This window comes from Bubalus kerabau, chromosome 1, assembly GCF_029407905.1.
Source record: "Bubalus kerabau isolate K-KA32 ecotype Philippines breed swamp buffalo chromosome 1, PCC_UOA_SB_1v2, whole genome shotgun sequence".
In the NCBI taxonomy this organism is placed as follows: Eukaryota; Metazoa; Chordata; class Mammalia; order Artiodactyla; family Bovidae; genus Bubalus; species Bubalus kerabau.
In genome coordinates this window covers 92,216,805-92,231,142 of record NC_073624.1, presented here as the reverse complement: position 1 = coordinate 92,231,142, position 14,338 = coordinate 92,216,805, and the positions used below count along the sequence as shown (strand labels likewise).

Below are 14,338 nucleotides of genomic sequence, written 5' to 3'. Positions count from 1 at the left end.
TGCTCTAGAGCCCAGGAACCAAACTATTGGGCCCTTGGCCACTACGACTGAAGCCCACATGCTGTAGAGCCCATGCTGCACAACAAGAAAAGCTACCATAATGAGAAGCCTGCACACACAACTAGAGAGTAGCCCCTATTTGCTGCAACTAGAGAAAAACCAGTGTAGCAACAAAGACCCAGTGTAACCAAAAGTAAATAAATAAAAATTAATTTTTAAAAAATGCATTGAGTCCAAAGTCATCTTTGTACTGGTCAAAGCTTTATTAAACCTGACTTCCTAAGAAGGTATATTTGAGCCAAGAGCAGTGCAATCCTGTGTCCTCTGAGTGCCCAGAAAGTAGCAGGCTCAGGTGAAAGGAAAACCGGTCCTGCTCTAATGGAGGGGAATGTTATCAGACACTGGGTCCAAGACTGACCACCTGGCACGAGACACTAGGACCCAAGCCCTAAGATCAGTACCAACAGCTAACATTTTATAAGCATTTGCTATATATGACCTACTTGTTTATGCAGAGTGATTTATTCCTCAGAACCATCCTATGAAGTGGATACTATTATTTCCCAATATGATGAAACTGAGGCAAAGAAATATAACTTCTCAAGGTCACAAGGTAGTAGGTGAGATAACTAAGGTTTAAAACCAAGCAGAGCCTGGGAATTCCCTGGTGGTCCAATGGTTAAGGCTCTGAGTTTCCACTGTGGGGGCGGTGGGGGGCACAGGTTAGATCTCTGGTCAGGGAACTAAGATCCCATATGCCAAACGGCCAAAAAAATAAAAGGAAATAAAATTGGACAGAGCCTCTATTCTGTTTTTTAAAAAAAAATTTTAAGACATTTATTTTTTGGCTGTGGTAGGTCTTTGTTGCTGCGCACAGGCTTTCTCTAGTTGCAGCGAGCAGGGGCTATTCTTCGTTACACTGCGCAGGTTTCTCATTGCAGTGGCTTCTCATGTTGTGAGCACAGAGGCTTCAACAGTTGCAGCCTGCAGGCTCTGGAGTGCAGGCTCAGTAGTTGTGGTGCACGGGCTTAGCTGCCCTGCAGCATGTGGGATCTTCCCAGACCAGGGATCGAACCCGCATTGTAAGATGGATGCTTAACCAGTGGACCACCAGGGAAGCCCAGAACCTGTATCTTAACCACCATGTCCTAATCCCTCAGATGAAGGAACCTGGGGCTCTGAGCAGATTCAGGAGAAACCACGATCGTTGCCCCCATGGCCGGGCCACATCTGTCCTGGGGAGGGTGCTGTACTGTGAACGATTACTCTGGAGCCAGGGACAGCTAACTGGAGGTTAGATGACTGGTGCTACTACGAACTTTTCTTTTTATGCACATTCTTCTTTTTGTTCCTTTGCTGGCTCCTTCTCTTATTATTCAGTAGCTCAGTTGTTCGACTCTTTGACCCAATGAACTACAGCATGGCAGGCTTCCCTGTCCTTCACTATCTCGTGGAGTTTGCTCAAATTCACATCCATTCAGTGGGTGATACTATCAAACCATCTCAACTTCTGCCGCCCTCTTCTCCTTTTGTCTTCAATCTTTCCCAGAATCAGGGTCTATTCCAGTGAGTCGGCTCTTTGCATCAAGTGGCCAAAGTATTGGAGCTTCAGCCTCAGTATCAGTCCTTCCAATGAATATTCAGGGTTGATTTCCTTTAGAATTGACTGGTTTGATCTCCTTGCTGTCCATGGGACTCTCAAGAGTCTTCTCCAACACCACAATTTGAAAGCATCAATTCTTCGGTGCTCAGCCTTCTTCATGGTCCAACTCTCACATGCATACATTACTACTGGAAGAACCATAGCTTTGTCTATATAGACCCTTGCTAGCAAAGTGATGTCTCTGCTTTTTAATATACTGTCTAGGTTTGTCATAGCATTCCTTCCAAGGGGCAAGCAAAATCTGTCACTGCTTCCACTTTTTCCCCTTCTAGTTGCCATAAAGTGATGGGACCAGATGCCAAGATCTTATTAGTTTTTTGAATATTGAGTTTCAAGCCAGCTTTTTCACTCTTCTCTTTGACCCTCATCAAAGGGCTCTTTATTTACTCTTCACTTTCTGCCATTAGAGTGGTATCATCTGCATATCTGAGGCCCCTTCATGGATCACAGCCTTGTCATAGAGAAAGGGCTTGTATAACTCAATGAAGCTATGAGATATGCTGTGCAGGACTACCTAAGACAGACAAGTCATAGTGAAGAGTTCTGACAAAACGTGGTCCACTGGAGAAGGAAATGGCAACCCATGCCAGTATTCTTGCCAGAAGAACCAGAACAGTATGAAGAGGCAAAAAGATATGACACTGGAAGATGAGCACCCCCTCCCGCCCAGGTCGGAAGATGTCCAATATGCCACTGAGGAAGAGCAGAAGGCAATTACTAGCAGCTCCAAGAAGAATGAAGCAGATGGGCCAAAGCAGAAATGATACTCAGTTGCCTTTGTGTCTGGTGGTGAACGTAAAGTCTGAAGCTGGAAAGAACACTGTTGCATAGGAACCTGGAATGTTAGTTCCATGAATCAAGTAAATTGGACATGGTCAAGCAGGAGATGGCAAGATTGAACATGGACATTTTAGTAACTGTGAACTAAAATGGATGGGAATGGGTTCCTGCTCTACCTTACCTTAAATGTTGGAATCCCCAACACTTAAGCTTACGGCTAGACCATAAAGTTTATAACAAGGATGATGGAGAATTTTGAGCAGAGGCTTGACATACATGGATTTCCATTTTGACGGGAATACTCTAGCTGCTATAAAGAAACTGGAGGAGAGGTGGTAAAGATGAAAGCTGGAAGACTAGTTAGGGAACTCTTGCAATAGTCCAAGTGGGAGACAATGAATCCAGGAGATTTGGATCAGGAAATAGTGGAGAAGCTGGTGAGATATGACCAGCTGGATATATTCTCAAGACAGGGTGGGAGGGGTTGTCTAGTATCCATCCAGTTACTCAGGCCAAAAATCTAGATCTTATCCTTGATTTTTCCTTTTCCCTCATATCCCAAATCCAACCCATCAGCAAGCCCCTGTGGTTCTACCTCCAAAATACACATCAAAGTTACTATGTCTGTCCATTTTCACTGCCCCCACAACCCAGCTAAACCACCTGAGTTTACCTCTTATTTGGATTGATACAGTAGCCTCTTCTCTGTTCTCTCTGCTTCCTCTTACTTCCCTACAATCCATTCTCCTCAAGCAGGCAAACGGATCATTTATAAAACTAAATCATATCCCAGAATGGATGCTTTTGCATCTTTTAAGGACTTTCTAATGCAATAAAAATAAAGGCCAAGGGGACTCCTTAGTGGTCCAGTGGTTAAGACTCCATGTTGCCACTGCAGGGGGCACAAGTTTGATCCCTGGTCAGGGAACTAAGATCCTCCATGCCGTGTGATGCAACCAAAGTAAATAAATATAGTTAATATAGTTTTTTTTTTTTTAAGAAAAAAGGCCAAAATTCATACCATGAACCACAAGGCCTAAAATGACCTGCCCTGATGACCTCTCTGTTCTCATCTCCTCCTTCTCTCTTTTTCTTGATCATCCTGCTCCAGCCACACTAATCTCCATCCTGTTCCTCAATCTCTCCAAATTCTTTTCTGCTTTGGAGCAATGCTGTCCCCGATGACTAGGCCATCTTACCCCAGCTCTTTGCCCAACTGACCCCTTATCAAATGTCAAATCTCAATTCAACCCTCATCTCCTTAGAGACCTCTGTGATGACTCTCACCTAGTATAGCTACTATGCTGTATTTAGTATAGTCCATCACATCTTGTATCAGAAAATACAGTCTTTCAGGGGAAATACAGTAGGTTAATGATCATTAAGCAAGATCACAAATGAACAGGGGACTCTTGTTCCCTGAGAGTGTATGAAGGCTATCATACCCTCAGGGCCAGAAGGCCCAGCCTCCCATCTAACACTTGAATCGCCTGGCAATGTTCATGTGAGGAGTACTTGACACCTCCACTGAGGGGTCCCACCTAGCTGCTAGACAGCTTTGGAATTGTATTTTTCTTATTCTGAGCTGCAGTATGTTTCTTTAGAGCTATTACACGTCTGTGTCCCTCCAAGGGAGCATGAAACAAATAGAAACTCTCTTTTAGAGGACAGTCTTTTTGGTTTCTCAAGGCACCTCTCACACCCTCAAACGCCCAACTTCTTCTGTAGGCTTGTCCTCCCATCTTCAGGGCTTCTCCTCTGAAGGTGCGTCCGCGGGTCGTCTTACCTCCCAGTGCCAACAGCTCCCTCCAGCAATCCAGGCGTGGTGGGGCCGACTGGATGGGCACTCCTTCTCCCAGTCTCTACACTCTTTTTCTCTCTCTCTCTTTGGCCTCTGCTTTCTAGAGCCGCGGTCCACAACTCTCCATCCTTTCGTTAGACATCAACCTCCCGGCCCCTTCTATACGCCACATCTCTCCGGCTGGAGGGAGCTCCTCAACCTCGTCTCCCCATATTGTGCCTAGCACAGGCCTGCCACAGAGTAGTTTCTCTAAAACCGCTGGTGGAATCAAACAATCTATAAGTGGTCCTGGGAAACTATCAGAGTCCTAGATCTCTAGCAAGGCGGCAAAATTCGGAAGCCGAAATCTAGTAGCTGCGCGGCCCCACCCTCCGGCCCACCCTCTCCCAAGATTGCCTCACCTAGCTGCTCAGGCTATCCCGCTCCAACTCTCGCCTTTCCCTTTAATCACTTCCTCCAACTTGGGGCCTATAATACCTGATATCTCCCAATAAGGTGTTTCAATTAGGAAAGACTTTAATTTCTGCTGATAAACAAAACGGTAATATCTTCGCTACCATGGCCACGCCCCTTAACTTAACGTAGTCTGGGCGAACCGGAAGGGATTGCTCAACCCTTAGTTCGTAGACCCGGAAGTAGACGAACCTCACGGAAGCCGGCCTTGGCCCTGCGGCTGCTGCCGTCGCCGCGGAGAAAGTGTTGGAACTGGCAGCCTAGGAATGGTGAGACTTCGCGGTTCGCCTTTGAGGGTTCTGAGGAGAGTTGGGGGTGAAATGGGGTTTCCCAGAGTGCTGCCGGGTACGATCCCCCCCAGGTTTGGGGCCCCGCCCCGGTAGCGCCCCGAAAATCTGCGCATGCGTGGGCCGGACCGGGCCAGAATCTGGTCCGAGAAGTTACGCATGCGCAAAGGTAGCATGCCAAAGGTGGGGTGAGAATTAGCCTGGGAGTTGACTCCCTTCCCCCGCCACCGGCCCCTGGGGCTTGAATCAAGGCTCCGAGAGCATCAGGGTTCATTCGGCGCTTTGGTTTTGAGTTGCAGGACTGACTTCACCACTTGTATCCCGAGCCCCTGAAACAGACCCGGACAAATTCCCTACTTTGGGTGTGCATTTGGTGGGGAGAACGAAGGGCGGAGGGCCAGAGAAGGAAGGGGGCGCAGACCCTGCCTCAGTGTAACGGCGGCATCGGGCTTTTCACCCTTTCCCCAAGTGGCTGAACTCCCAACCGTATCCGATGGAGCTGTTTGACGAGCGCTTCCTGGTCAGAAGCGTCCCTGATCAGGAGGGGCAGGACCGGAGAGTCCCCAGCACCTGAGTTCTCCGGGTCTTAGGCGAGGGTCCCCCAGACGGCGGTTGATGTTTGCTCAGTGACCAAGCCGCGTTTTTTAACTTCCACGAAGTAACGCCCTCTAAATCTTTACCCAAAGCTTCAAATGAAAAAAAAAAAAAAAAAAAAAAGTTAGACTGGTTGGAGTCCTATCTCCTTTTCCTTTCCCATGCTTTGGACTGGGAGGGGAGCTGAGTGGGCAGCTGACAAAGCAAAAGTGAGCCAAGAATCTTTTGTTTCTTGCTAGTTTGGAGTCAAGGCCCTTCACCTAGGGGCTGTTAGTAGAATTAGAGGGGTTTGTGAACTTCCTGAAATGTGTACATTTGTCTAGGGTCCCTAGCTTTTATCACTGTCTCAGAGATGTTGGTGACCTTCAAAAGGCTACCGGTTTATTAGGGTCATATTGGCAGAATATATTGTGTCTCTTCTGGTGTTTTTGCTAGCTTATGGGATGCTGAGGACCAGTTCCAGTATAAGGAGGTGAGGCTGGCCAGATGGAAATCTGAGCCTCAGGGAGCCTCATTTCTCCTTTGCAGAATCTCCTCTCGGCCTCTAAGCTCACCTGGTCAGAATCCTTGGATGAGCCTGTGGGACCCTTCCTTCTAGCCCTGTGGTTTGGAACCAGTGGCTTTGGGACTGTAAGAGGATGGACAAAGGTAGTATGAGGCCGGGCCAGCTCCCCAAACGCTCAGGCGCCAAGCATCTGCTGATTCCACCCCCTGCCTGGCACGTGTGTCTTTCGGTCCTGGCTGGGCATTGCCACCTCCCCCTGGGCCAGCACCACCCACGTACCTCTCGGCAGAGGCCACAATTGACTGACTTTCTGTTGAGCTGCTGCTCTTTGGCATGGCTGCATTTTGATGGCAGAGGGAGCAGTTATGCCCAGAGCCCGGTGTGTCGGCATCACCAGTCTGACCTGAGCACCATGTGCTGCACGACATGACACGTGGCACCGGGAGAACTGCCCAGCGTGGAAGGTCTGGGCCCAGATGGGACTGGATGGCCAAGGAACTCCCACCTTAAAACCTCAAATGTGAAGGAGGCAGGGGAGGGACCGAGAGGGCTGGCTGGGAAAGGGGGGCTGAGGAGGGGTCCCCTGTGCAGAGGCTCAAGGCTCTGCTTGGCAATTAGGAGCTCTGACTTCACCACTTCTCTTTTTTCTAGATTCTCAGGGGCTGCTAGATTCATCCCTCATGGCATCGGGCACTGCCAGCCGCTCAGAGGATGAGGAGTCACTGGCAGGGCAGAAGCGGGCCTCCTCTCAGGCCTTGGGGACCATTCCTAAACGGAGAAGCTCCTCTAGGTAATAAGGGTTTGAAGGGCCAGAAACTGAGACTGCAGCATGCCTTCACCCCTGCACCCCTCTGGGGCCTGCGTTGGCAGAGGCTTGTGCTTTTCCTGACCTTACTAAGTATCTCCTTGAGACTGACCAAGGGAGGGAGATCTTAGGTCTTTGATGTGAAGTCTTTGTAGTGTGGTACCCTGTCATCTCAGAGGGGTGGAACATAGAGGTTCCATGCCTCGACCACCGAGCCAGAGCAGTGAGCACTCTTGACTGCTGGGAACCTGCTCTTCTTTGGAGGCTGGGTGTGGGTGAGTAGGTACCGGGGGTGGGGCGTGGAGAGCTCACTGAGTAGGTTCACTCTTCACAGGTTCATCAAGAGGAAGAAGTTCGATGATGAGCTGGTGGAGAGCAGCCTGGCTAAGTCCTCTACCCGGGCGAAGGGGGCCAGTGGGGTGGAACCAGGGCGCTGTTCGGGGAGCGAACCTTCCTCCAGTGAGAAGAAGAAGGTGAGGATTGGGAGAATGGGGAGTAGCAGGGGGTGGGGGCCAGTGCCAGATTTCGTGTTTCCCCACAACCTCCGCCAGCTGGCAAGAGCCCTGCAGAGGAGGCTTGTGAGAGGATCAAGCCGCCCCAGCCCCAACCTTAGATGCCTCCCTCCTGGGAGCCCATCTCACTACTCCCCCTTTCTTGCTGCACACCCCCCACCACCACCACCCTGTCAGCGCATCCTGTATCACATTCTGTGTGGGAGGCATAGAGCGTGCATCTATTCTGGGAGCACACAGCCTGTTCCCAGCATTGCTGGGTGTAAAAATAACCCCCAGGTGGCATTGCTCTGGCCCCAGACACTGTACCAGCAAGAGTGTTTTCCTGGTATCCTCCACACCGGGGCTGGGGGCACCATCACCAAAAAGAAGACCCCATATGGTCTAGGACTGTGTAGAAGTACTTTGATGGGGGCGGGAACGGGGAGGGGCTGGTATTAGAAAGCTGAGCTCCCTGCCTGTGGCTTCTTGTTGGGTGGGGCTGTACAAAGCTCTGGGTCTGAAACCCCAGCTGCCCTGGTGCCAGCTCTGAGCTCACTCTGCTCCTGCCCTCTGCCCAGGTGTCCAAGACCCCCAGCACACCTGTGCCACCCAGCCCTGCCCCAGCCCCTGGACTCACCAAGCGTGTGAAGAAGAGCAAACAGCCGCTGCAGGTGACCAAGGACCTGGGCCGCTGGAAGCCTGCGGACGACCTCCTGCTCATCAATGCTGTGCTGCAGGTAGTGCTTCCTGCCACAGGGGTCTTGTTCCCTTTTCCCCACTGCTTCCAGTTCTCAGCCCCCAGCTAGCCTGGCAGTGTCTGGAGGTGGCATGGGAGGGTATGTCCCAGTTCCAAAGCTGGAACAAACTGCTCTGGGGTCTTGCAGACCAATGACCTGACATCTGTCCACCTGGGTGTGAAGTTCAGCTGCCGCTTCACCCTGCGGGAAGTCCAGGAGCGCTGGTACGCCCTGCTCTACGATCCTGTCATCTCCAAGTGAGTGAGCTGGCCCCAGTGGCGGCATGGTACTGGGGACACCAGGATTTGGTTCTGGAACAGAAAAAATTGTACAAGGGATGGGGCTGGGAGGCATGGCTCCCTGGGGCCTGGAATTCTCTGAGATGATACCAAGACCTCCCAGGCTTTGGGGGGAAGCCTCTTCCCGATATCAACCTTGCTAGTCCAGGCTGGGTGCTGAGAACAAGGGCCTGGAAGCCGAGGAAGTAGCACTAGAGAAAACACCAGAATGAATGCTGGGAGCCCTGTCTTACTGCCATATGCATGGTGGTTTAGGGCGGTCCCCTTCAGCTTTCCCACACTGACCTCCCACAGTTTCTTCCTTCATAAGAAGTAGTTGGAACAGAAGAACACCAGGGTCCCTTCTAGTTCTAGCAGTCCAAGTTCCAGATACACCTGTGCACACACACAACACACACACTTCCTCCTCGGGCACTTCATTTGACGTTATCAGAATAATGCTTAACATCCATCTTCTACCCCACAGACACTGGTGCCACTTAAGCTATAGCCACAGCCCTGATATACCAGGAAATGGGCAGGGCGTGGTTTGGGGAAGAGGAGGTGTCTAGTGGGTGGCTGCTTTAGCCAAGTAAGGGCGAAGGTCTTGGGGCGGGAACAGCAACTGGTCTTAGGATTGCCCTCAGGACTGGCCTCTAGGCAGCTGTGCCCTTGAGTCTCCTCGAAGGGTTGAGCACAGGAAAGTGAGTTTTCTGAATTGCCTGTTCACGTTTTTGACAAACCCACAAGGCCACCGGTGCCTTGCTCATGACCCTTGGGCTCTTCTGTTGAGGGCCTGGATCTTTGAGTTGTGGATCGCAAAGGCCTGCAGGCTTTGAAGAAGTAGGAACCCCAGATTGCTTGACACCATGTCTTCAACCCTGCCGTGCTTTCTGTCTCCATTGTTCCCAGGCTGGCCTGCCAGGCCATGAGACAGCTGCACCCAGAGGCCATTGCAGCCATCCAGAGCAAGGCGCTATTTAGCAAGGCTGAGGAACAGCTGCTGAGCAAAGTGGGATCGGTAAGGCTGAGGGCTAGTAAGGCTAGGGTGTAGGGTGGGAACCAGTCACCTGGGAAACTGACTGCAGGGAGGCTGTACTGCCTGGGGACTTACCCTGCAGACACATGTACACCTGCAGGGCCTCTGTGGACGGGGTCCTCTGGGAGAGCCAAGCCTGGCTCCTGGCTGGCAGGAGCTGTCACTTTTTCCATCTCCTGATGGGGACTGGGGCAGGGGGCTCAGATGGTGAGGCAGGGGCAGGACAAGGAAACCCCGACGCCCAGAGCATACTCCCTGCCCTCCAGACCAGCCAGCCCACCTTGGAGACCTTCCAGGACCTGCTGCACAGACACCCCGATGCCTTCTACCTGGCCCGTACTGCCAAGGCTCTGCAGGCCCACTGGCAGCTCATGAAGCAGTATTACCTGTTGGAGGACCAGACAGGTAACTGGGCCCAGGATCTGGCAGCGTGGGGGGTGCGTATGTATGAGTGTGGAGGGGGCTGGATGCAGCCGCCCTTAGTGCCTTGTAACATCCTCAGTGGTTCCCAGGGTTTTGTTCACCTCTTTTTGCAGCAGAAACCACTTCCTTCCAAAGGGAGGGAGCATGGCTGGAATGGTCTTGATGGTAAAGGTAGCCAGAATTGCCTAGAATCCTGAGCAGAAAGACTGAACAGCAGGGTCTCCCACTTCTCGATTAGTTTGCTTTTTTGACATGTTTGACAATTACATAAATACCACGTTAATATTTTCTTCATGAGTAACTTTCAAACTTGAGTAAAATGCAAAAGTCTCTTTCGGTGCTCACCCTCCCCCCTTTCCCTCCTTGGAGATAAAGACCATTTTCTCTAAGCCTTTCTGTCCTTTCCCTGTCTCCACTTTACTCCCACCAGGCTGTGGGGCTGCCTTCAGGCCACTCAGAAATCCCCGCGGGGGCTTCACACTCAGGCCGCCTGTCTTTCTCTTTCCCAGGGATCAGAATGCTCTCCGATCACTCTCTTCCCTTGCCAGCAAGACACTCACTCTCCTAATGAGTATTAGGAAAGTGGTCCGATTGGATGGGAAGAAACTCTTCAGTTGGATTTAAGATTCAGGGTCAGACCTGCATAGTCCGAGCACACTTTACTCTCACTTCTTAAGTACTATTGCGTGTTGGCTGCCGTGTAGTGGTTCACAGTGATCTGAAAATCAAGCCGTGGTTCTGCCCTTCACCCTACTCGCTAGGTCTTGTAGCTTCTGGATAATAGAAGATTCCTACCAGAGGATTTTAGGAAATCTTGTCAGGAGAGGCCCCATCTTCTCTTCCTGAGGATCTCTGAATTCAGTGTGCAGTGCGCCTCCTCCTCTATTCCTTCAGCTTCCAGATTTCTGCTGCTCGCCCAGGCTCAGCTGTCCCTGACCTCCCACAGAGAGAGCAGACACTGGATGAAGTTTATTTTTGCTGCTACAGCTAGCTCCCTTGTCACTCTTTTGAAAGTTATCTTGTGTAAATTTGCTAACATAAAGGTATAACTTTTCAAGAGTCATGTTTTGTGAGTATTTGATTTCTTGGCTATTTGGTGCTTGGAGTCTCTAGCAATAGGGAGCATAAATTGCTTACTTTTCAAGTCAGCTGGGTGTTAGGTTGGTAGGATTCAGGCAGCTGTGGCAGGGTGACTGCCCCAGCCCCATCTCCCACCCAGTCTGGACTAAGGTGACGGCGGTGGGGAGGAGAGGCGGTAGTGACGGAGCATTTGTGGCTCCTGTACAGCCCCCCTGTTGCTTCCCCAGCAGTGACAACATCTCAGGGGTTGTCAGGCTCCTAAGCCAGCAGTTTCACTAGCTAGTGGAGCTCTTGCTGAGCAGACATTGCAATCCTAGGAACCACTGACCATGAAGAAGGAATTCTCAGATTTGGGGACCCTAGCCCTTTCTACATTTTGACCACAAAGAACTGAAAAACTTTCATAAAAACTTTTTCATTAAAAAAAGTCAGTATTTATCCTATTATCTGGTGGATATCTGACTACATTTGATTGTATTCCATTTCTTTTTTTTGGAAAGAAAAGGCATTTCATGACCCGTTAATGCGTCATGACCCACAGTTTGAAAACACTGGCTTTAAGGCTCCCTTCTGACACCTCCTGAATGAGACTTGACTGTCCTGTGCCTCTCAGCTCCTTGTGGCAGGAAATGTTTGGGAGCATGTGATGTAGTATAGGGAGCAGTTTAGACTTGGAATCAGGAAAGCAACCTTGATTTCTGATCCTGTCCTGAACTCGAGTCACGGAGCGTAACCCGCCCTCTGTTTGCGCGTCTGTAACGTGCAGCTCGTAGTAGTGCCTTCCCTGCACAGAGCAGGTTTTGTAAGCGGGAACTCTTCGCACACTGAGAGAGCGCACAAAGGTCAGCTTTCATTCCCTGCACTTTGTAGAACCGCCTCTGCCCCAGCTAACACTGGGATGCTCTATGCCAGAGTAGCACGCAGTCTGATCTGCACGCACTCCGTTACCTGCGTCCGGGTCACTGTTGTTGATTTCAGCGCGAGGCCGTCCCCACGGGGCTCTCCCTACAGTTTGTCCCATTAGCTTGTTGTCTGCTCAGCGTCTCGGGGGTGAGTGGGAGCATTGGCACTGACCCTCCCTCTGTCCTTCGTTCAGTGCAGCCGCTGCCCAAGGGGGACCAAGTGCTGAACTTTTCCGACGCAGAGGACTTGATTGATGACAGTAAGCTCAAGTGAGTGGCTGGGGTCACAAGCAGGGCACAAAGAGCCATGTGTCCCCCCAGGACTCCCAAGGCAGCTCCCGCACCACCCAGCCCTGCCTCTCACTGCAGAGCATGGAGCTCAGCCCATATTCGGCCTGGAGTCCCAGCTGCAGCTGTTGGTGCCTGGTCTCCCTGCTGAGCCCTCCTTACCCCAACCTCCACCCTTTGTACATGACCCCTACTCCAGGGAAGGAGGCTTGGCTTCGGGACCCTAGTGAGCCAAATAGTACCTAATAGTGATGGCAGGTAAGCTTGAATTGGAGCTTGATTCATCCTTCTCTTCTCGCCCCCCAGGGACATGCGAGACGAAGTTCTGGAACATGGTGAGCGTGCCCTGGTGGGAATGTTGAGGGGGTAGGAGCTCCTGCTGGTACAGAAAGGAATAGTACCAGGTGCCAGTGACCTCAGACCTTACACCCCACCTCACCCCAGAGCTGACCGTGGCTGACCGGCGCCAGAAACGGGAGATTCGGCAGCTGGAACAGGAACTGCATAAGTGGCAGGTGCTGGTAGATAGCATCACAGGTGAGTCCAGGGGGCCAGCAAGCTCGCGCTCCCACTCCCTTCACCACACCTCGAGCACCCTGGTTCCTGGGCTGGGCTTACCCTCCTCTCCTAGATCTGTAGCTCCTTTCCCTCAGGGTATCCTGGTCTGGTTCCCTGCCTTCCACAGTGGGGCTCTTCTCTGACACGAACTGCTCTCCCCCAGGCATGAGCTCCCCAGACTTCGACAACCAGACCCTGGCAGTGCTGCGGGGCCGCATGGTGCGGTACCTGATGCGCTCTAGAGAGGTAAGGCCAGCCCAGCCCTCCCTGTCCTCGTCCCCATCCCCACACCCCCTTGCGAGGCTCCCCCCCTCTGTTGATCTTCCCCTCACAGCCCTTTCTATGTCTGGTCCTGATCTCTCATCTTTCCCTGGCCTGTGTGGACCCCTCCCATTCCTCAGGTCCCAGCCCTCACCTGCCCCATTTTCCCAGATCACCCTCGGCAGAGCGACCAAGGACAACCAGATTGATGTGGACCTGTCCCTGGAGGGTCCGGCCTGGAAGATCTCCCGGAAGCAAGGTATCTGCAGGAAGCAGCATGAGGAAGTCCCTCCAGCACTGGGACTTGGCCTCCATGGGAACCTTGGGGACAGACAGGGGCTGAGGAGCTGGCATTTTAAGATCCCTAACTTAGGGGTGCTGGATGCCTTGTAGTGTCCCCAGGAAGCAGAGGGTACATGTGGGTTTCAGACCCTTTTCTAGCTTCCCTCATCCCATCATAGCCCTTTCCTTTCTTTTCCCATAGGTGTCATCAAACTGAAAAACAATGGTGATTTCTTCATTGCCAATGAGGGCCGGCGGCCCATCTACATTGATGGACGGCCTGTGCTGTGTGGCTCCAAGTGGCGCCTTAGCAACAACTCAGTAGTGGAGGTGAGCTGGGGAGAGGTGGAAAGGCCACGGTGAACCCTGGGGTGTGGTGAGCCAGAGTGTAGGCCTGGCCCTAGCCCGACTCACCTCTGTCCTGAGCTACCCTTCTCTCCTGCCCACAGATTGCCAGCCTGCGATTTGTCTTCCTTATCAACCAGGACCTCATTGCCCTCATTCGGGCCGAGGCTGCCAAGATCACGCCACAGTGAGGAGCGGCGGTGGGACCCATGGGCTCTCTCTGGCCTCAGTGTCCCCTGCCATCCCAGCCCCTGGAGCTGGGGACTCAGGCTCCTGGAGAAACCAGAGTGGGCAGCAGGAGACTTGGCTCCTGGCCCCTCTGTCTGAGCCTCTGCGGGAGGGTGGGGCTGGCCCTGGGGAAGCACCTGAGGCTGGGACCCTCAGCTTCCTTAGTGCCAGAGCCCCTCCTCTCTGCAGACGATCCTGCCCTTTCCCCCAGATTCCCGCCTTTGCTCCCTGTCTTCAGCTGATTATTAATAGCTTCAGACTTTTCTTTTATTATTTTTCTTTTGTAAATACAAAGCACTGAGTTCCAAAGTAGTTTCTTTATTCTCTTTTTAATATAAAAAACATGGTGACAGGTGAGGCAGGGGCACATGCAGGGGATAGCAGAACCCCTCCTGGGCCTCGGGCCACTGCCCCCCAGCCTGCAGAGGGCGACAGGGTGGTCAGAGGAGCAGGCTGAGGGGAGCAAGGGCCCCAGGAGCAGGAGCCCAGAGATTCCTGGGCTGGGGCCTGCCCCTGAAGTTCCCGCCCACCCTGT

At 52.0% G+C, this 14,338-nt stretch overlaps 1 protein-coding gene across 4 annotated transcripts; it reads left to right on the top strand.

Moving 5' to 3' along the window:
- Positions 1 to 4,844: 4,844 nt before the first annotated feature.
- Positions 4,845 to 14,115, top strand: MCRS1 (microspherule protein 1). 4 transcript variants are annotated; one of them, XM_055582931.1, is made up of 15 exons: positions 4,852 to 4,966; positions 6,107 to 6,226; positions 6,735 to 6,873; positions 7,223 to 7,361; positions 7,961 to 8,119; positions 8,267 to 8,376; positions 9,310 to 9,418; positions 9,703 to 9,841; positions 12,036 to 12,111; positions 12,436 to 12,464; positions 12,574 to 12,666; positions 12,851 to 12,933; positions 13,120 to 13,207; positions 13,433 to 13,560; positions 13,680 to 14,115. In XM_055582931.1, the coding sequence occupies exons 2-15, from the start codon at positions 6,217 to 6,219 to the stop codon at positions 13,764 to 13,766; spliced, it is 1,389 nt and encodes a 462-aa protein (XP_055438906.1). In that variant the 5' UTR covers positions 4,852 to 4,966; positions 6,107 to 6,216; the 3' UTR covers positions 13,767 to 14,115. The 4 variants fall into 4 exon arrangements, with proteins under 4 accessions (XP_055438924.1, XP_055438906.1, XP_055438915.1 ...); XM_055582940.1 differs by lacking the exon at positions 4,852 to 4,966 and adding an exon at positions 5,009 to 5,346; XM_055582949.1 differs by lacking the exon at positions 6,107 to 6,226 and having other exon boundaries at positions 4,845 to 4,966.
- The last annotated feature ends 223 nt before the right edge of the window (positions 14,116 to 14,338 follow it).